Source organism: Geotrypetes seraphini, chromosome 2 (assembly GCF_902459505.1).
Source record: "Geotrypetes seraphini chromosome 2, aGeoSer1.1, whole genome shotgun sequence".
Taxonomy (NCBI): domain Eukaryota; kingdom Metazoa; phylum Chordata; class Amphibia; order Gymnophiona; family Dermophiidae; genus Geotrypetes; species Geotrypetes seraphini.
In genome coordinates, this window is record NC_047085.1 from 95,861,430 (window position 1) to 95,882,883 (window position 21,454).

Consider the following 21,454-nt stretch of genomic DNA (forward strand, 5'->3'; position numbering starts at 1 on the left):
CCATGTTAACAACTTGAGAAATAAGGGTAAGAAGACTAGGGCGTTGATCTAATTTGGTTGCATTAGGGAATGATGTGATTAGACAATGACGAATTTGCATCCATTTAAAGAATTCAGATGAATCAAGGCAAAATTTGTTGGAGAGTTCCTGGAAGGAGAGCCAGCAATTCGGACCCAATTAATCTTGTAGGTACCATATTCCATGTCGTTGCCATGTGGACCAGGATATTGGTTTGCCTTGAATAATGATTGAAGGATTATTCCAAAGAGGAATAAGGCGGGTTGTAGACCATGGGATCGGTAATACAGAATCAATTAGTACCACAGCAGTCCTCATAGATGTCAATATAGGATCTGTCTTTTCATTTTTTGAAAGGGGTACTCCCGCTATACATTGTAATTTAGTCATACCATAGGTGCCATGTTCTAGGTTGACCCAAGCGGGTATGGTGCCCACAGTATATTCCGGCAAGGTTTTCGTCCAATGTCGAAGTATGAATGCATAATGATATTGGATGAAGTTGGGAAAATTTACACCACCTCGTGTTCTGCTAGCTTTCAGTTTAGAGAGAGCGATGCGAGGCTGCTTGTTGTTCCATATGAATTTAGTAAGTAAAGAGTCAATGTTTTTATAAACATGTTTAGGGAGAAGGAAAGGAAGCATACCTAGCACATATGTTAATTTGGGAGAAATTACCATGCGAATAGACTCTAATCTACCCCACCAAGAAAGATTTAGGGGGGACCATTTGCTAGTAAGGGTTTTCACCATATCTATCAAGTAATCAGCATTGAGCTGGATTGATTCCTCTATGGTTGGAGCCAGGAATACTCCCAAATATTTCATATTGCAGGCAGACCATAAAAATCCATATTGCTTAACTTCCTGTTCAACTTCAAAACAGTTGAGGGGCATGATTATAGATTTGGACGTATTTAATTTATAACCTGATGCAGAGGAGTAGTCATTTATTGTTGATAGAAGTGATGGTAAAGAAGGCGGCGTAACATATAACAGTATGTCATCCGCATAAGCCGAGACTGTTATATCTGTTTCATTTTGATGGAATCCTATTATATTAGGATTGGTTCTAAAAGCAATCAGTAAGGGCTCCAAGGCAATATCAAACAGCAATGGAGATAATGGACATCCTTGTCTAGTTCCTCTATTAGGATGAAATGTAGAGGATAAAATACCATTTATACAGGTCCTAGTGGTGGGATACGTGTAAAGGACTCGGATTTTCTGTATAAAACTTGAGGTGAAGCCAAACCATTTTAATGTATGAAAGAGGAATGGCCATTCCACCCTGTCGAACGCTTTTTCAGCGTCTAGACCTACGGCTAAAAGTTGTTGCGGATTAGCCTGTAAATGAAGTCTTGAAATAATATTAGAAAACGTGTATGTATTATCTGAGGGGTATCTTCCACTAACAAATCCACACTAATCAGGTTCAATGATTTTATGTATAATTAACTGTATTCTACGGGAGAGCAATTTAGCGAATATTTTGGCATCAACATTAATTAGGGATAGTGGCCTGTAGTTAGGAATGAACCTTGGGTCTTTACCTGGTTTGGGTAGAACAATAATGGTAGCTTCTGTAATTGAACCATTGATATTACCAGACTCTATGAGGTGTTTAATATATTTTAAGTAATGAGGAGTTAAAATTTCTTGGAATTCTTTGTAAAATTCCACTGTAAGACCATCAGGACCTGGTGATTTACCAGTGGCCATAGTATTAATAACAGATGATATTTCCTCGGTTGTAATATCAGCATCCAGTAGATCTTTATCAGCCTTATCTAAAGTTGGGTGAGGCAAGTCTGATAAGAAAGTAGAGGAACAGGAGTGGTCATCGTCCAATTCTGATGTATATAGTACATGATAATATTCCATAAATGCTTGGGATATATCCGAAGAATGAGTAAGTATGGAATCGTCAGGTAAAGTAATACTAGAGATGGTCGATTTACTCTCTCTGTGTTTGAGGGAGGCAGCTAGAAGATGACCACATTTGTTATTATCAGCAAAATATGTAGCAGATTGCTGAAATATAGACTTAGCCGCAGTTCTACTTAATTGAACATTGTATTGAAATTTCAACTTACCAAGCTCCTTCAGTAGTATCATATCTAAAGGAGTCTGTTGATGTAAAGATTCTAGATGTTTTATTTCAGATTCCATCTTAGTTAATAATTCTCTCTGAGTTTTATGTTGGTGAGCAACATAGGCAATGATAACTCCTCTAATATATGCCTTAAATGCATCCCACCAACTGCACCAAGACGTATATTCAGGTTGGTTAAAGAAAAAATATTCCGCAATGGCCGATTTGACGTGTTCTACAAATTTTTGGTCTTGGAGGAGAGCAGAATTAAATCTCCATTGTTTCAGTGTAGCAGAGGGGGTGTTGGTGTTTATTTTTAGGACAATAGCAGCATGATCTGAGATGGTGATGGGTTTGATTTCTGTATTGATGATATCTGGTATGAGTGTATTATTTATGAGAAAGAAGTCAATCCTGGAATATGATAAGTGTGGGTGTGAGAAAAATGTGTATTCGTTTTGTGCAGGATGCAGAATTCTCCATATATCAGATAGATGAAAAGATTTAGACAATTGTTGCAAAGCAAACCAAGATTTTGTTTTTTTATATTTAACCTGAGATTTGCGATCCTGAACTGGATCCAGCACCAAGTTAAAATCGCCTCCGAGAATGATTGGGAAGTCTTCTCCTTTAAGCATCAAGGTTGAGATTTCATGGTAAAATTCAGGTCTATCTGCATTTGGTGCATATATATTATAAATTGAAAATTTAGATACACCACATGCAAGGGAAACTTTGACCCATCTTCCATTCACATCTGAGGAAGAGGAGAGAATTTTGAGGCTCGGGCAATTTCTAATGAGAGTTAACACTCCCCCCTTTTTTTCACTTGCAGGTGAGTAGTAGGCAGGGAGAGCCCAAGGCAGCTTGACTTTCTTTGAAGCAGGTTCATCCAAATGAGTCTCTTGCAGCAAAACAACGTCCGGGGACAAATCTTCCAGATATGTCAAAACCTTTTTTGCTTTGATCCTATTATTAAGCCCTTTCACATTTAAGGAAACAATTTTAAGTGACATTCAAACAATCTATATAATATTCAGAAAAAGATGCGAACATACAATTATACAATATAAGTGACCCATAGCAACATTTGTCATAACAAATAATAGCAATGCAGGCAGTGTATAAACTATCATCATACAGTGAGAAACACAGTGAAAAAGTGATGTAAACATCTCTGAAAAACCTTACGTGAGTGCAGCTAGACAGCAGGTAAAGAAGGCAGGGACAGAGCACCCACATGCAGAGAATAAAACATGAAACTACTACAGTGGTGCCTCGCATAACGGCCGCCTCGCACAGCGGACGCTGCGCACAACGAACTTTATGTCGTGATCCGTATAACGTACTTCGTTTCACACAACAGTTGCCCGAGCTGCATCCTTCCGGGGTTCCTGCGGGGTTGGATCGCAGCGGGGTTGGTCGAGGGTAGTCTCCTTCTCCTTACCTGCCCTGTCGCAGCACACAGCCGAACGGAAATCTTCCCGATGTCAGCGCTGACGTCGGAGGGAGGGCTTAAGCAAAGCCCTCCCTTCCTCCGACGTCAGCGCTGACATCAGGAAGACTTCCGGTCGGCTGTGTGCGGCTGCGGCAGGGCAGGTAGGAAGAAGGCAATGGCGAACGAAAGAGGGGGGAGGGGGCGGTCCGCCCCGAAGAATGTGCACAGCTGGTCAGGTCCCCCGATCGACCGACAACAGGCCCGGCCGACAAACCTCCCTGCCCTGTAGCCGCGAATCTAAATTACCTCTTACAGCAGCTTCAATAATCCAGCTGCTGTAAGAAGGTAATTTAGATTCGCGGCTACAGGACAGGGAGATTTGTCCGACCGGGCCTGTTCTGTTGTCGGTCGGGTGCAAAAGCGCCACAAAGGTGGAGGCAGGGAGGGAGGAAAGGTGGAGTGGAGAAGAAAAGACGCTTAAGGGGGGAGAAGGCCGCTGAAAGCACATGTTGGAGCAGGGGATGAGAGGGAGGGAGAGAAGGGGAAATATTGGACAAGGGCAGAAGGGATGCTAAATCATAGGGTGACAGGCAGAGAGAACAACAGGAAAAAGAGTGGAAGCAATCTTGAACCCTGAGGGTGAGGGCAGAGAGAGGTGGTGAGATGATTGATCATGGGGAGAGGGACAAAAGGGAATAGAGATGGGATAGGAAGATAGTGGAAGTAAAAGGACAGGGAGATGTATGTTTTTAGATGTATCTAAATAAAAATAATAACAAAAAATTTATCTTTTTTATGTCATCTTAGTATATTTTATGCTGCAGAACGAATTATTTTTTTTTACATGTATTCCTATGGGAAAACGCGTTTCACATAACGAACGTTTCACATAACAAACTTGCTCCTGGAACCAATTAAGTTCGTTGTGTGAGGCACCACTGTACTTTAAAGATATTAAAGTGAACATGCGATATAACATTAGAGTGCCAAGTGAGTGAGGATGCATCATAACATGAAAAGACTTCAAATCAGAAAAGAGGTGCCATGCAGATCCATTGATGTTTGTGCAGCATGCAGAAAGAGACACAGCACTCATCAAACCTGGTGGATAGGAGTCGGGGATTGCTGCTCAAGGAAAGAAGCAAGATCTTCAGGGTTGAGGAAATCTTTGGTTTGATTATTGAGGGTTACCCTCATTCTGGCCGGATACATCAAGCCATACCTAGCATTGAGCTGCTTCAGTCTAGGTCTGTACGATAGGAGCTGTTTGCGCTTGAGAGCAGTAACCTTACTTAGGTCTGGCACAAAGAGAATGGTGTCTCCCTCGTGTTTCAGTGGCGCTTTTATTTTAGCGCGCTGCATAATGTCTATCACTTGCTGGTACCGGAGCAATTTCACCACAACCGGTCTCGGATAACGATTATTAGCTGTACGGTGCGATGGGACTCGATGAGCCCTTTCTATTTCAAAGTCCTTTTTGAAGGTGAGCTCGAGTATTTTTGGGATCCAGGATTCTAAATGATTAATGAGATCACGATCTGGAATAGCTTCGGAAAGACCCAGAATTCTGAAATTGCTTCTACGAGACCGGTTATTGCTATCTTCAAGTTCCCTCTCCAAAGCTGTAATACGAGAAGTTTGTTTACTCAGCTCAGCCACGTTGTTGTTAGTCACGTCCATTTTGATTTCCAGAGTGTTAACTCAAGTCTGCAGCAGGGTAAGCTCCGTTGTGAGGTTAGTAAGCTTCTCGTTTATTTCAGTGGTTTCTGACTTCGTATCTGACATCAATCCCTTAAGTTCCTTTAATTCAGAAAGGATTTCACGATTACAATCTGAAGTAGCATCCGGTAATGGCGTCTTAGAAGGTGATGTCGGCTCCGGTTTGTGCCGCTTGTTAACCTTTTTATCTGCCATCGCTTTCACTATAAACTCACAGATTTTGAATCCAATTGATTATAACTTCACTCGGCGTGTTCCACCTCTATATAAAAATTATTGGATCGTAGTAGTATTTTGATTCTTAACTTTGGGTGCGGGAGCTCCGTTTTCACGCTGCCATCTCCTACGGGCACAGCCACGCCTCCCCCCCCCCATTTGCATTTCTAGAGTTGAGGAGGCAGAGAGATGTCTCTGCTTCTCTCCTACCTTAACAATATATCTTATGCAATTCTAAAATAAAATGACCAGTTTCACTGATGACTTGTACGAGGGGCCGCTGAAAAGTTCTCAGCCCAATCAGCAAAGTTGGGGCAGTCTCCATCGAGGGCTAAACACTTAGTACAGTGATTTTCCACATTTTTCATTCCATAGTTTTCCAATGGAATGAAAAAAGTGGAAAATCACTGGACTAACTTTCCCATTTTCAAAACCGTAGCACGGTTTTTGGCTCCGGCTGTGGCGGTAACAGCTCCAACCCTCATAGGAATTCTATGAGTGTCAGAGATATTACCGCCACAGCTGGCGCTAAAAACCGTGCTACAGTTTTGTAAAAAAAGGGGGGAGGGGGTGTAAGTGTATAGTCCTCGATGGAGACTGCTCCAACTTTGTTGGTTGGGCTGAGAACTTTTCAGTGGTCCCTCATAGATGGTATTTTGTCGGAATATTTTCAACACATGACATATGAAAAGAAGTATGGGATTTCATATGCCACCTTTCTGTGGTTAAATGCTATATGTGGTGTTTTATATTTGGGGTGATGGAGAGTTCGGTGATTTGCTCAAGTTCACAGGGAGCTGCAGTGAGACTCAAGCCTAGTTTGCCTGTTTCACAGTCAACTGCACTAATCATTAGGCTACTCCTGTCCCTAGGCTAACCCTGACAGATTTTTACAAGAAGTTGTGGCAACCATTTTGCAGTAGCTCTGTTCTGTCTAAATTGATAACAGTAGCCTAGCAAAACTCAAATCCAGAATGTTACCAAAAATAATATTTCTAAAACCTACAATATTTACCATTTCATAGTGTACACTTCCAATGACTTTAGCTTTGCTGTCCACACATCCTGCAGGGCATTCATACCTAAAAATAATTACATTACATTACATTAGTGATTTCTATTCCGCCATTACCTTGCGGTTCAAGGCGGATTACATTCAAACTAAAAACAAGAATTACATTCAAATTAAAAGGAATAGAATAAGCGATGACATAGAATTTTTTAAGGTAATAAACATTGGCTAAAGAGTTACCAAAGGGAAGTGGAGGTCTTTAGGAGATAAAAATAGGGTGAAATTATGGGTTTTAGATAACGTTTGATAGATAAAAGAGTATTAAATAATAATAATAACTTCAAGAATGTTCTTGGAATGTTGTGAGCTGTATTCTTATTTCTGTATATTGTATTAGACATGTCTTATTATGCACATTTTTATGTACACACAGATTTTGAGATGTGCAGGATATAAACATTTTAAATAAATAAATAAAATACCTGTTGCAAGTTGTTCCTTTGCACTGGTCTCTTAGCCTCACTTCACATCTGACAATTTGAGCTAGAAATGAGATTAGCAGTAATAATTAAATCTCTAGACCATCAAATGGTTGTGCCATCAGTTTTGAGTGCCAGGCTGGCCTTAACTAGGGCTATTGCCTTTGCTTGGATAGGCCCAGTACTGTGGAATCAACTGCCAAAGGCTATTAGGGCAGAGGCTTCCATAAAGAAATTTAAAAGACTATTCAAGGCACATTATTTTGAGACTTCTTTTAATATGGTACACAGTGAGGAGTGAAAGATTTATTGATGTACTAGAATGCACACCGAAATGGATGAGCGTTTTGACTGCTACTTTCCTATTTTGTAATGGGTTTCTTTTCTATTTTTATTTATTTTTATAAGATTATATATTTCCCCCCTCCTTTACAAAGCCGCGCTAGCATTTTTAGTGCAAGCTGCGGAGGTATAAAGGAGGGGGTTTGTTATGAATTGTAAACTGCTTATTCTTTGCAGGGTAAGGTGGTATACCAAACGTTAATAAACTATATCTAGGATTATTAAACTGGAAAATCTCAACTCTAGTTCAATTATATTTCATATGAGGAAGGCCACAGACTGACAAGTTTATTATGCATTTAAAATCATTGGACCTAATATTCATAGGAAGTTATTACTTATTCAGCTTGCTATACCGCCGGTACCACTGAAGGATCTAAGCAGTTTACAATCAAGTTCACTAAGTAGGAGCAGATAATTACATTACATTACATTAGGGATTTCTATTCCGCCATTACCTTGCAGTTCAAGGCGGATTACAAAAGAATTATCCAAGATGCATTACAACAAGAACTTACAAAAAAAAAAAAAAAATTGGTCATTTTCAAAAAGAGTAAGAAATGGGTAAGGTTATTTGTTTGGGGTAGTTGGCTTCAGTGAGAGGTGGAGTTTGAGACTTGCGGTATTATTTCTTTTTTCAGAGTTTTCTTGAAGAGTATGGTCTCTATTTCTTTTCTAAAAGTCTTGTAGTCGAGGGATGCCGCTAAAAATATAATGGCCGTCCTTGCACTATCCTGATAATCCTGGGGTGATCTAAGGTTAGAGCCACGGTACAGATGGAACTTATCCAAGCACCAATGTTGAATAACAGAGATACCCAGGTAGCCCAGCAGCTGCTTTATACTTAAATAATGTCAGCACCAGGATCTGGGAACTGCCTGGCACTGAATATCCAGATGTTGGTTTCAATGCCAACTACGAGTCTAAATATTAGAAAGTTTATAAGGGGAATATTACAGACCTATAAAGGGGAAAATCATAGCAAAATAGAACTTTTGTTGGAATAGAAACTATTACATAGGAGGATTCATTATCATATGGAAAAAATGCACATCCCTATGTTGTCGGAGAAATGAAAACAAGTGTAAACAGAACTTTGTGACTCGTGTTCCTCTAAAATAAGCATTAAAGGGACTGTATGCGGTGTCCCCACCCTGTGACAAAAATAATTGTGCTTTCTCACTTTACTACAGTCACACATACTTGATCTCGTTTTAAACAATACTTACAACTCGTAGACAATTGATTCCTGCCATGTAATTGCGAAGAAGGTCTTTTATTTGGATACCACTGCTTTTATTATTGTTCTAATAAGAACATAAGAATAACCTTCCTGGATCAGACCAATGATCCATCTAGCCCACTATCCTGTTTCCAACAGTGACCAATCCAAGTCTCAAGTACCTAGCAAAAACCCAAATAGTAGCAGCATTCCATGCCACCGATCCAGGGAAAGTACTGGCTTCTCCCATGTCTGTCTCAACAGCAGCCTATGGATTTTTCCTCCAGGAAATTATTTAAAACCAGTTATGTTAACCACTCTTACCATAATCTCTGGCAACAAATTCCAGAGCTTAACTATTCTCTGAGTGAAAAAATATTTCCTCCTATTGGTTTTAATAGTATTTCCCTGTCACTTCATCAAGTGTCCCCTAGTCTTTGTAATTTTTTGACGGAGTGAAAAATCGATCCACTTGTACCCGTTCTATACCACTCAGGATTTTGTAGACTTTCATCATATCTCCCTTCAGTCATCTCTTTTTCAAGCTTAGTCTTTCCTCATGCAAGAGGAACATCATCCCCTTTATCATCTTGGTTCCTCTTCTTTGAACCTTCTCTGGTGCCGCTATATCTTTTTTGAAATAAGGAAACCAGAACTGAATGCAATTCTCAAGGTGAGGTTGCCTCACTGAGCGATGCAGAGGCATTATAGCATTCTTAGTCTTGCTTTAATAATTCCTAGTATATTGTTTGCTTTCTTGGCAGCCACCACAAATTGGGTGGAAGGTTTGAGCATACTGTCCATAATGACACCCAGATCTTTTTCTTGAGCGCTGACCCCCAAGGTGGACTCCAGTATCCATCAACTATGATTTGTGCATCACTTTGCATTTGTCCACATTAAGGGAATACCGCGCGTTCAACTGCCTGCCGCGCTAGTCACTAACACCTCCATTGACGAGGCGTTAGTTTTTAGGCTTGCCACGGGGGTTAGTGCATGATGAAATGTCCGACGCACAACCCCCGTAGCGCGCCATGATAAGACACCTAGTCTTCCAATTTCCTAAGGTCTTCCTACAGTTTTTCATAGTCCACATGCGTTTTAACAACTTTGAATAGTTTAGTGTCATCTGCAAATTTAATCACCTCACTCGTAGTTCCAATTTCCAGATCATTTATAAATAAGTTAAATTGCACCAGTCCCAGTACAGATCCCTATGGCACACCATTATTTAGCCTTCATCCGTTACACCTGTTCTTCTCACTGCAAATCTTTTTACACACTCATAAAACTTTCATTGATTCATGGTATTATGTATATACTGAGTCAATATCTGATGGTGAATTTTCACAGGTTTCACTCCCTCTACCCAAAGAAAACACACTACTGCCCATTGTTCTTCAATGGTGCAATATTGCAATTGAGCGTCCATGTTTCTGACCTCTTGGCTGCTGCAAAACTAAAGGTCAAGTGCTGCACTTTGTGTGGATAAACTATCCAATAGGCAATGTACGAGTACATATGTTGCACTTCGCTAGCTCTGTTCCGGTTATCATGTAATTTAACAATTGCCAGTGTGCTTAATGCTCTGCGCTGCTTCCGATGCTCATAGGAACTCTATGAGTGTTGGAAGCAGTGCGGAGCATTTAGTGCAACGGCATGCGCTAAAAACTGTCAAAATTGGCACTCGGCCATGGTTGCCCTCCCCCCAAGCACCACACAGACCCACTGTTCTTCAACAAATGTGGATTTATTAGTGGCCGCAGCCATAAATTTCAAACTACAGGAAGTCCCAAACCACTGCAAAAAGGCTATATCAAGCCACTTTCTCCTTCCAAGTTAGTCTCTTGGGAAATTCCTTGCGCTCCAGTATCTTCTTTATCTGTGATCTGACAAAGACACCAACTTTGACCTTTGTTTCAGACAGGTTAGGGAAGATTTCTTGAAGGTACTTGAAGGTTGCCAACTCCTTATCTAGAGCTCTGACAAATTGTTTCATTTGTCCTATTTGATGTGCAGTGATAGCATCAGAACCTTCTGGGGGTTCACCAGTAGATCCCATTTAATGTTGTTTCTCCCTACAGAAAACTCAGTTCGCTGTAGCCAATCCTGCCTTTGGTAGTATGCCTTTATGTCCCTGCTGTCCTAAAGGCAAAGATAGCAGGGAAACTTGGTAAAACCACCTTGAAGACCTATTAGAAATGCCACTAATCTGAAGTCACCGATGGTCACCCATCCGTACTCATCATATTTCAAGGTGCCTAGTAAGGTCTTGATGCTGTTGTAATCCTTTTTGAGGTGCACTGAGTGAGCCAGTGGAAGAGATGGGTACTTGTTTCCAGTAAGGAACAGTATGGCTTTGATACTCCTGGATGAGTAGTCAATGAAAAGATACCATTCTTTCTGGTTACAGGTGATTTCAATTGCCACAAGCAGACTAGTCGCATTGTGGGTGAAGAAGGTGAAAAAAGCTTGGCGACACTTCCTCTGATTTGTGACTTTCACACTTTCATCCAAGTTCCAGTGCTTGAGCCTAGACGTCAAAAGCTCAGCATTGGACTTGGTGAGACCAAGATCTCTGATCAAATCATTGAGGTCTTTTTGATTTGGATAGTATGGATTTCTCTCATCAGCTGCACCACTGATATTGCAAACTGGATCTACAACTTCTTCCTCACTCTCTGACTTGTTGCTCTCTCTCTCTCTCTCTGGAAGAGAGGGGGGTATGGGGATCTGAGGGCAATGTGGCAATGCCCTACCATGCCTTAGTAAAAGGACCCCTAAGTTTATTCAGCTTGGAATCAATCTAGAATGTTCTGCAAAAAAGGTAACATTTCAAACTATCAATGTCCTGGTCAGAAAAACAAAGTTTTAGGGGAATGATAGCCATTTTATATACTTTTGTGGCATAGGCAATTAAGAAAGAACACTTATTACCCAGGAACAAAAAATAAATAAAATTTTGTTTCATAGTGTTATTCTCCACATGCCATGGTCAGTAAACAACATCATGTCCCAAACAATGATCTTCCGGATGAAATAATTTAACACTGTTGTTTCCTTGTGGTGCAAACATTTTACAGAGGGTAATTTTCAAAGAGTGGAAGATTTTTTTTATTGATGTGATCTAAAATTCTGTGAGACAAATACTTGGGAAATCAATACAAACCAACCTCCTTTTTTCTAAGCCATGGTAGAGGTTTCTACCATAGCCACTGCTCCGATGCTCATAGAATTCTTATGAACATCAGAGCAGCATTGGAGAAACCTCTACCGTGGCATAGTAAATGAGGGCCATTAATGGTAAATCACATTTCTACCAAATGCTCTGGGAAAGTTATCTAACAGAAACTGGCTTTTTCATACTTCACTTTGCAAGGAGGACAGTGGAGAGTTTAATTGTTTCAGAAGAAATCATTAAATGATTCTAAATCAGTATATTTTAATTAACCCCCTCCTTTACTAAAGTGTAGTGCAGGTTTTAGCACCGGCAGCGGCAGTAACTGCTCCGACACACATAGGAATTCATTTAAATTTTCTTTTACAGTTGTAAAGGGAACCAATACTGCATACTCTTTCCTTAAACCTATTTATGTGGTGGCTTATTAAATGTATTTTGAGCTTAATAAAGCAAAAATAAAAACCCAGAGAGCTATTTAGCAGATCGCATTAAGCAAGCCCAAACTGTGCCTAAGTTCTGTCTTTAGAACTCAAGACTAGCTGAAGCCTAAACTATGCTTAATAGTAGACTTCCTTACAATGGATATAAGACCTGCCCCCTCTTCAATTAAACTGTGCTAGCAGTTTTTAGCGCAGAGAGCCGTGCTGAATGGCCCACGCTACTCCCGACGCTCATAGGAACTCTATGAGTGTCGGGAGCAGCGTGGGCCATTCAGCGTGGCTCCCCGTGCTAGAAAACTGCTAGTGCAGATTAATAGACGAGGCCCCTAGTTTTACAATTGCTATGCAGCTTGTTAGATCACTCTGTAGCACACTAGTTAAACCTACAGCCTTTTACCCTAATGTTGCTGGTTTGAATCCCAGTCACTCTGTCTGATGGAAGAGAAATAAATAAAAGCATTAAACAGATCCAACTTCCAGTATTACAATTATAATGAAGAACAGCATAAAATACCATTCTAATAACATAATAATAAAATATTATAACATTAAGGACATTGTTTGGAAGTCTATGGGCTCCTTTTACCAAGGCGCACTAGCGGTTTAACGCGTGCAATAGTCGCTACCGCAATAGCGTTAGCTGCTACCGCCTCCTCTTGAGCAGGCGGTAGTTTTTGGCCAGCACGGGGGTTAGTGCGTGATGAAAAGTCACGCGCGTTACCCCCGCTAGCGCGCCTTTGTATAAGGAGCCCTAAATCTTACCTAAAACCTGATTCTCTACAGGACATCTAAAAAGTTAGACATCTAAACAGTGCTGAACGCCACTGAGCACAATTCTACAAAGGACGCCTCACAGAAAACCCAATTAGATATTCTATGCTTGGCTTCAGTAGGCATGTCTTTCAGCAACTGTAGTTAAGCTATTTACAATGCTTATCACAGCAGAGCATGTGTAGAAGCTATGATGTCAATTTGCTTTCTAAAGTTACTTTTTTTTCCCATTTTACTACTTTCAAAACTGTTGTATGGTTTTAGTAAGAACAGTCCCAAGTTTTTGATTAAAAAAAAAAAAAAAATTCCTTACACATTTGTTCTCTGCTTATGACTTCATTTTTATTGTCAGTCCGTGTAGAAGATGTAGGTGAATGGGTCCTTGATCGGCTCTGTGATGCTGCATCGTGTGGCTTTGATCGATGCCGTTCAATCTCATTGGTCTCTTCTTCAGGTTCCTGAGGGGGATAATGCTTTTCTGAACCTTCTATTTTATAGTGAAAAGAAAACAGAAAAGAAAATCAGTTTCTGGCCTCCAAACATCATGTACTCATCAAAAATTGTGCTGGTTTTCATACAAAGTTAAAGAACAAAAAAAGTATCAGTGTTTTAAGGTATTCTGCGCATTTCAATGTGCACTAAGGGCCTGATTCTGTATAGGACACTAGTCTCGGCAGCCGCCTAGGAAGTGGCTGAAAATCAGGTACTAGTGTCCTATGCAGAAATGTGCCAGCCCTAACAAATAGACATCTAACACCCCAATTCTCTAACCGGCGCTCCTCCAAGAATCACGTCTTAGCCTGATCACAAAGATAGGCAGCTCACCTGTCTATCATTGCTAAGGGATCTCAAGTTTATTTATTTTTGATATATCGTCTATCAAAATACATGGCTAGACGGTGTACATCAGCTGACTGAGCAAGGGAATTCCCAATCAGCTGAACCGGCAGTACTCCCCGAAGCCGCACATTGGAGAGTCCTGCCAGCTCAGCTAATTGGACGGAAAATACCTCTGCTGAGATCAGTTGAACCAGCTGTGGCAAAGGCCCCCGACATGTACCCCCAAAATTGGCAAGAGGGATACCCACTTCCTCCTGCCACTGCCCTCTGAACCCCTGACACCCCTATCATGATTGGCAGGAGGGATGCCCACTCCCTATTGCAGCTGGCTTCCCCAAAGCTACAAAATCCCCCCCATCAAGATTGGCAGGAGGGATGCCTACTCTCACCTGCCGCCATCCCTCCTGAAGCCCTGACACCCTCCCCCCACCCCCATCATGATTGGAAGGAGGGTTGTGGATTACGAATTGGTTATCGGATAGAAAACAGGATAGGGTTAAATCAGTGGTCTCAAACTCAAACCCTTAGTGGGGCCACATTTTGGATTTGTAGGTACTTGGAGGGCCGCAGAAAAAATAGTTAATGTCTTATTAAAGAAATGACAACTTTGCATGAGGTAAAATTCTATAGTTATAAATCTTTCCTTTAACAGTTAAATGAAAGATTTATAAATTATAAAGAGTTTTACCTTATGCAAAATTGTCATTAACTATTTTTTCTGTGGTCCTCCAAGTACCCTATTTTTTCTGCAGCCCTCATATTTAAAGTTTAATATCTTTCCTTTCTCAAAACTGACACATTTCAATCACTATATTGGGGCCGACCAATTCACGCCACCCGACGTCAATTCTAACATCAGGGAGGAACTTCCGGGCCATCCAGGCAGCGATTGGCTGGCCCGGCACTTCCTCCCCGACGTTAGAATTGACGTCGGGTGGAGAGAATTGGTCGGTTCCGAGCTGGGGAAGATATGCAGGGAGAGCTAAGACCTCGGGCGCTGGCCTGTTCCCCAATTGCGGTGGCTTGGGGGAAGGCAGTGGGAAGGGAAGCAGATTGGGGACCCCTGCTTTAGGTGAGGACAGATCGCAGACCGCAAAATAGTCCCTGGGGGGCCGCGGGTTTGAGACCGCTGGGTTAAATGGTCATTTTTCTCAATGGAGGAAAGTAAACAGTGGAGTGCCGCAGGGGTTTGTACAGGGACCGTTGCTATTTAACTTATTTATAAATGATCTGGAAGTTGGAACGACGAGTGAGGTGATTAAATTTGCATATGACACTAAAGTGTTCAAAGTTGTTAAAACGCATGCGGATTGTGAAAAATTACAGGCAGACCTTAGGAAATTGGAAGACTGTGCGTCCATGTGGCAGATAAAATTTAATGTGTCCAAATGCAAAGTGATGCACATTGGGAAGAATAACCTGAATTACAGTTACCGGATGCTATGGTCCACCTTGGGGGTTAGCGCCCAAGAAAGAGATCTGGGTGTCATTGTAGACAATACAATGAAACCTTCCGCCCAATGTGCTGCAGCGGCCAAAAAAGCAAACAAGATGCTAGGAATTATTAAAAAAAGGGATGGTTTACAAAACTAAGGATATTATAATGTCTCTGTATCATTCCATGGTGCGCCCTCACCTGGAGTATTGCGTTCAATTCTGGTCTCCTTATCTCAAGAAAGATATAGCGGCACTAGAAAAGGTTCAAAGAAGAGCGACCAAGATGGTAAAGGGGATGGAATGCCTCTCGTAAGAGGAAAGGTTAGGGTTCTTCAGCCTGGAAAATAGAAGACTGAGGGGAGATATAATTGAAGCCTACAAAATCCTGAGTGGAATAGAATGGGTACAAGTGGATCGATTTTTCACGCCATCAAAAATTACTGAGACTAGGGGATACTCGATGAAATTGCGGGGAAATACTTTTAAAGCCAATAGGGGGAAATATTTTTTCACTCAGAGAATAGTTAAGCTCTGGAATGCACTGCCAGAGGTTGTGGTAAAGGCGGATAGCATAGCAGGTTTTAAAAAAGATTTGGACAAATTTCTTGAGGAAAAGTCCATAGTCTGTTATTAAGACATAGGGGAAGCCTCTGCTTCCTCTAGATCGGTAGTATGGAATGTTGCTATTCTTTGGGTTTTGGCCAGGTACTAGTGAACTGGATTGGCCACTGTGAGAACGGGCTACTGGGCTTGATGGACCATTGGTCTGACCGAGTAAGGCGGTTCTTTTGTTCTTATGCCCACTCCGTATTGCCACTCCCCCCCCCCAAGCCCTTCATCAAGATTGGCAGGAGGAATGCCCACTCCCTCCTGCCACCAGCCCCTTTGATCCCTCAAACCCCCTCAACCATTGATACCCCTCCCAAACATCAAGACCCCAACCTGGCACCCCTAAGCCCACTCCGACACCCACCTCTGCCGCAGCCAGCTCAGCTGTGGGGAATGTGTGGTGCAGTGGTTAATGAGGATTTTGTGGTACAGTGGTTAAAGCTACAGCCTCAGCACTCTGGCATACATTTTAGGCATCTAAGGTTCTAAGGAGATGCCTAAGGCCACTTCCGGGTGAAACCACACCCATGCCCAGCCTTGGGCGAACTTAGGTATCTTTACCCATCTTCCTAGACCCTCAACAAATGCCTACAGTGTAGGTATCCTGCCTTGAGGATTTTTTTTCCTAAAAATGTGCATTCCAATTGGCTGCCATACGGTGGTAGGACGCCTAGTGCTGCCTATAATTGGGATGCCCATTTACAGAATCAGTTCCTTATTGAACTTAAAAGAGCCCTTTGGCCTTACAGGCAAGGTAATGCTAGCAAATGGAGTGTTTGCTTTTCTAAAATATCTTAAGAAGACTCATATGAGGGATGCTGAAAAGTTCCCAGCCCAACCAACCAACTTCCTAAATTCTGAGTGTTCTCTTATTTTGTTAAATGCTGATATGTAGAAACAAAATTCTATGTTTTGACATTGTTTCAGATCATTGATTGAACCATATCCACGTCATGCTCTTGGTTGGGCTGAGAAACCTTTCAGCATCCCCTTGTAGATTGGTTAAAACAGGAGATGGCTCATAGCTGGTGCAGAAGAATGCAGGATCTCATTTTGATTAAGTCAATAGAGGTTGTAAAGCAGAGAAGAAAACTGGTTAACCTTGCACAAAAAACACATTCGCTCAAAGGAAGAGACGTCCCTGAGTTGAGACTGTCAAACTCATTTTATATAGCATGTTGAGGGACACATATATCAGAGCGTGTAATTTTATTTATTTATTTAAAAATTTATATACCGCATACAACTATGTGGTTTCCATATCACATACATAAAATCTTGTTTCCCTATGATTATCACATATAAATAACATAGACATGTCTAAACAACATCATTAATCGTCCCTGTTATAAACAGGGATAGGGCGCAAATTCAATCAATTCAGAAATACAAGCAAGCTTTAAATCATATATTGCTGTCAAAAAAATTATAAAAGGTGATTATCAACTGAAATATACCTTAGCATAAGAAGGCATTGGCAATATATTAACATAGTAGACAAATTCCTGAAGGATATGGGGATTGAGGGATATAGATAGAGGTAGAGATAGGATTATGAAAGGATATAGATAGAAAAATAATGGGGATTGAAAGGTTTTAGACAAAGGATCACTTACAGGTCATGGACCTGATGGGCCACTGCGGGAGCGGACTGCTGGGCGCGATGGACCCCCTGGTCTGACCCAGCGGAGGCAACTTCTTATGTTCTTAACCTTCTGCCCAATGTGTGTCGGTGGCCAAAAAAACAAACAAGATGCTAGGAATTATTAGAAAAGGGATGGTAAATAAGTCTAAGAATATTATAATGGCTCTGTATCGTTCCATGGTGTGACCTCATCATGAGTATTACGTTAAGTTCTGGTCGCCGTATCTCAAAAAAGATATAGTGGAATTAGAAAAGGTTCAAAGAACAGCGACCAAGATGATAAAGGGGATGGAATTCCTCTTATATAAGGAAAGACTAAAGAGGTTATTGCTCTCCAGCTTGGAAAAGAGATGGCTGAGTGGAGATATGATTGAAGATAACAAAATCCTGAGTGGTGCAGTATGGGTATAAGTGAATCAATTTTTTATTCCATCAAAAATTAGGCATCCAAAGTCTAGGTGCTAAGCTAGTATTCTATAACAGAAAATGTGTGCATCTAATGTTTTATTAGAATACCCATATCATCCATTAAGCACTTAAATGAAGGTGCCACTACCTGCTCTATGGCAGCTATAAATGGGTGCACGTAAATGCAACAATTAGGCACCTAATCGACATAATTCAATAACGCGTGCACTTTCAGACCGCTGCAGTAAAAGCTCCGACGCTCATAGGAATGCTAAGAAAATTGGAGCTTTTACTGCTGCGGTCTGCGATAAAAAAAACCCTTATGCGGCTTGATAAAAGGGGTACTAACTTATTTTGTACACGGGGTAATTGAAAGTTACTGTAGGTGACTTGCCCAGACTTATAAGTAGCTGTAGTGGGAATTGAACCCAGCTCCCCAGGCTGTTGTACTAACCACTAGGCTACTCTTCTCCAAGGTGCTGTAATTTCACACGTTAACAATGAAATAGGGATAAATTGCATTATAGGAGGTGTAAATGACCAAAAATAAACAGAAAGCAAAATTAGAGGCTTAAGCACAAAGGTTGCCAGAAACTTGTCCATATTTGTACTTATTAGTGGCAGTATGAGTCTCGTAACTAGTAACAAACGACATCCAATAGGCTTAGGGCTAGATTCACTAACCTGCTGATCGTGCCCAATCAGTGGCCGATCCGCAGCAGGCTGACTGATCCACAATGGGTCAGTATTTAAATGTTGGTGATCAAAGGAACACCCCCTCCGACTACACAGATCGCTAGTGAGTGATCCTGAAGCATGTGCGGACCATCTTCTTTGCCTATAGATGGTCTGCGCATGCTTACAAAACAGCAAATTTTTTTTGCTTATAAATTCACTTTCGAGCCTGTGGTTTTAACGGGCTTGCATCGCGGGGAAGGGCAGGAGAGTCGGAGCAGAGAGCAGGAGATCAGGGCAGGCAGGAGATCGGGGCAGAGAGCCGGAGACTGGGGAAGAGAGCAGAGTAGCAGGGCAGAGAACAGGGCGGCATAAGGCAGGGCAGTCGGAAAGGACCTGAGCGACTGGTCTTCAGCAATCGCTTATTTTTGATCGGTCAGCCTATTTGGTTTCCCTCATTTTTTTTTGTGAATCGCTGTCTGCCTACATTTGAATGCCATTCCCCTCATTTGCATTTGCGAATCGGAGGATGATCGGGACAGAGGTTAGTGAATCAGGTAGGAGGAAAATCGGGTCGCAAAGGGGTCGCAAACTGATCAATATACGATCGGTTTGCTTAGTGAATCTAGCCCTTAGTCTTTTCTTCCTATCTCTATCTGGAATTTCATGAAAAGCTAGTAGGCTAATAATTAGCATGCATACAACTAAAGGGATTCTCTTGGCTGCCCAATCCAGCATATGATTAATTTTTTCAGGAAAATCATAACCCTTGTATGATGACTTCAGAAGTAATGGAGGTTGGTCTGCATATTCAATTGAGGTCTAAGAATGTTTGTCATGGTATTGTTGGTAGTCTCTAACAGAGGTATTAAAATTATCTTCTATAAAAGTAGGAGTGTGTGGTGCAGTGGTTAGAGCTGCAGCTTCAACACCCTGAGATTATGGGTTCAAATCCCACACTACTCCTTGTGACCCTGGGCAAGTCACTTAATTCCCATTGCCCCAGGTACATTAGATAGAATGGGAGCCCACTGGGACAGATAGGGGAAAATGTTTGAGTACCTGAATAATTTGGAATCTGTGTAGGATATGCAAAATATAAATTATTTAAAAAAATTAATATTAGAAATGATAAGACAGCCTGGGGTATGTAGTTTATCAACTGATATAATGACCTTGCTGGTCAGAGAAACCCCGTTTCTATAGTTAGAGAAAAAAACAGACAGACTGGGAGACAATGTTAGTACAAGATCCCCTGAAACATTACAGCAAATTGACTGATAAATATCTACTCATTTAATAGAACTGAAACTTTATTTAAAGGTATACGTATGTTCTGCATTTTGCAAAGCGTTCAAATGAATAATAAACAGATATTGCAACCTGCAACAAAGCCATTTGAATCTATAGGTATCTGATAGTGGTAGAAGGATATAGTTGCTTGTCCATGCTTGGAATTTGGCTGTTGGGAAGAGTGTGGGCTGTGGTGTACTGATAAGTGGTGGATGGTGTGTGCATGCATGTATCAGCACTTATGTGCATGCCACCGCAGATGTTGCTTGTCTTGGAACTGAGGGATGTAATATTGCTGGCAGTCCTCTTGCACTTGAATCAAAGGCAAGAGATGTTGGCATACACAGCGAATTGCAATTAAGACCTTAGTGAAAGGAAGTGGGTAGGGAGTTGAATTGCACATTAGAATGCTACAACAACCTTTCCCTCATAGCCTGCATTGATCAGATACCTTGCAAGGGACTGAATAACCTTTGTAGCATGAGAGGGAAGAGAAAAAAGAGGTAGAGGCTTTGGGGTTTAGGGTAAAAGGCAGGAGGAGGAGCATATGCCTTCACAGGGAGGGAATAGAGGGAAGGTGTGTGCATTTTAAGGGGGGGGTAAAAAAAGAGAAAGAGAAAGGACTAGAGGGCATGTGATGAAGCTACTAAGTAGTAGATTTAAAACAAAACTGGAGAAAATGGAAACACTTTTAAAATGGAGAATGGTGAAGTTTCTGGAATCCTGTGGATTACAGGACTGGAGGCAACATGGATTCACTAGAGGTAGGTCTTGTCAGATAAACCTGATCAATTTCTTTGACTGGGTGACCACAGAATTGGATGCAGGTTGTGCACTAGATGCGATATATTTAGATTTTAGCAAAACCTTTGACATTGTTTCACACAGATGTCTAATAAATAAACTGAGTGCCCTCGGAATGAGTCCCAAAGTGACGGGCTGAGTCAAGAGTTGGTTTAGTGGAAGGCGACAGAGGGTAGTGATCAATGGAGATCGCTCTGAGGACAGGGATGCTACCAGTGGTGTGCCTCAAGGTTCTGTTCTTGGGCCTGTTCTTTTTAACATTTTTATAAATGATATTGCTGCAGGGCTGTCGGGTAAGATTTACCTCTGTGCGGATGATACCTAAATCTACAATAACATGAAGAAAGATCTGGTGAAGCTTGAGGAATGGTCTGAAATTTGTCAGCTAAAATTTAATGCTAAGAAATGCAAGGTCATGCATTTGGGCTGCAAAAACCTAAAGGAACGGTACAGTCTAGGGGTGAAGAACTTATGTGCACGTCAGAAGAACGGGACTTGGGTGTGATCGTATGTGATGATCTTAAGGTGGCCAAACAGGTTGAAAAGTTGACGGCGAAAGCTAGAAGGATACTAGGTTGTATAGGGAGAGGTATGGCCAGTAGGAAAAAGGAGGTATTGATGCCCCTGTATAAGACTTTGGCGAGATCTCATTTAGAATATTGTGCACAATTCTGGAGGCTGCGCCTTCAAAAAGATACAAAAAGGATGGAGTCGTTCCAGAGGAAAGCTACTAAAATGGTGTGTGGTCTTTGTCATAAGGTGTATGGGGACATACTTAAAGATCTCAATCTGTATACTTTGGAGGAAAG

At 41.4% G+C, this 21,454-nt stretch overlaps 1 protein-coding gene across 1 annotated transcript in view; it reads right to left on the minus strand.

Annotated features, from left to right (window-relative positions):
- The window catches only part of CRISPLD1 (cysteine rich secretory protein LCCL domain containing 1), a 105,032-nt gene that overhangs the window by 33,898 nt on the left and 49,680 nt on the right, over nt 1–21,454 (minus strand). Inside the window, exons 6-8 of the mRNA XM_033934912.1 lie at nt 13,248–13,421; nt 6,982–7,042; nt 6,503–6,569 (exon numbers count right to left, since the gene is read on the minus strand). Coding sequence (XP_033790803.1) covers nt 6,503–6,569; nt 6,982–7,042; nt 13,248–13,421 — 302 coding nt within the window. The remainder of the gene's footprint in view (nt 1–6,502; nt 6,570–6,981; nt 7,043–13,247; nt 13,422–21,454) is intronic.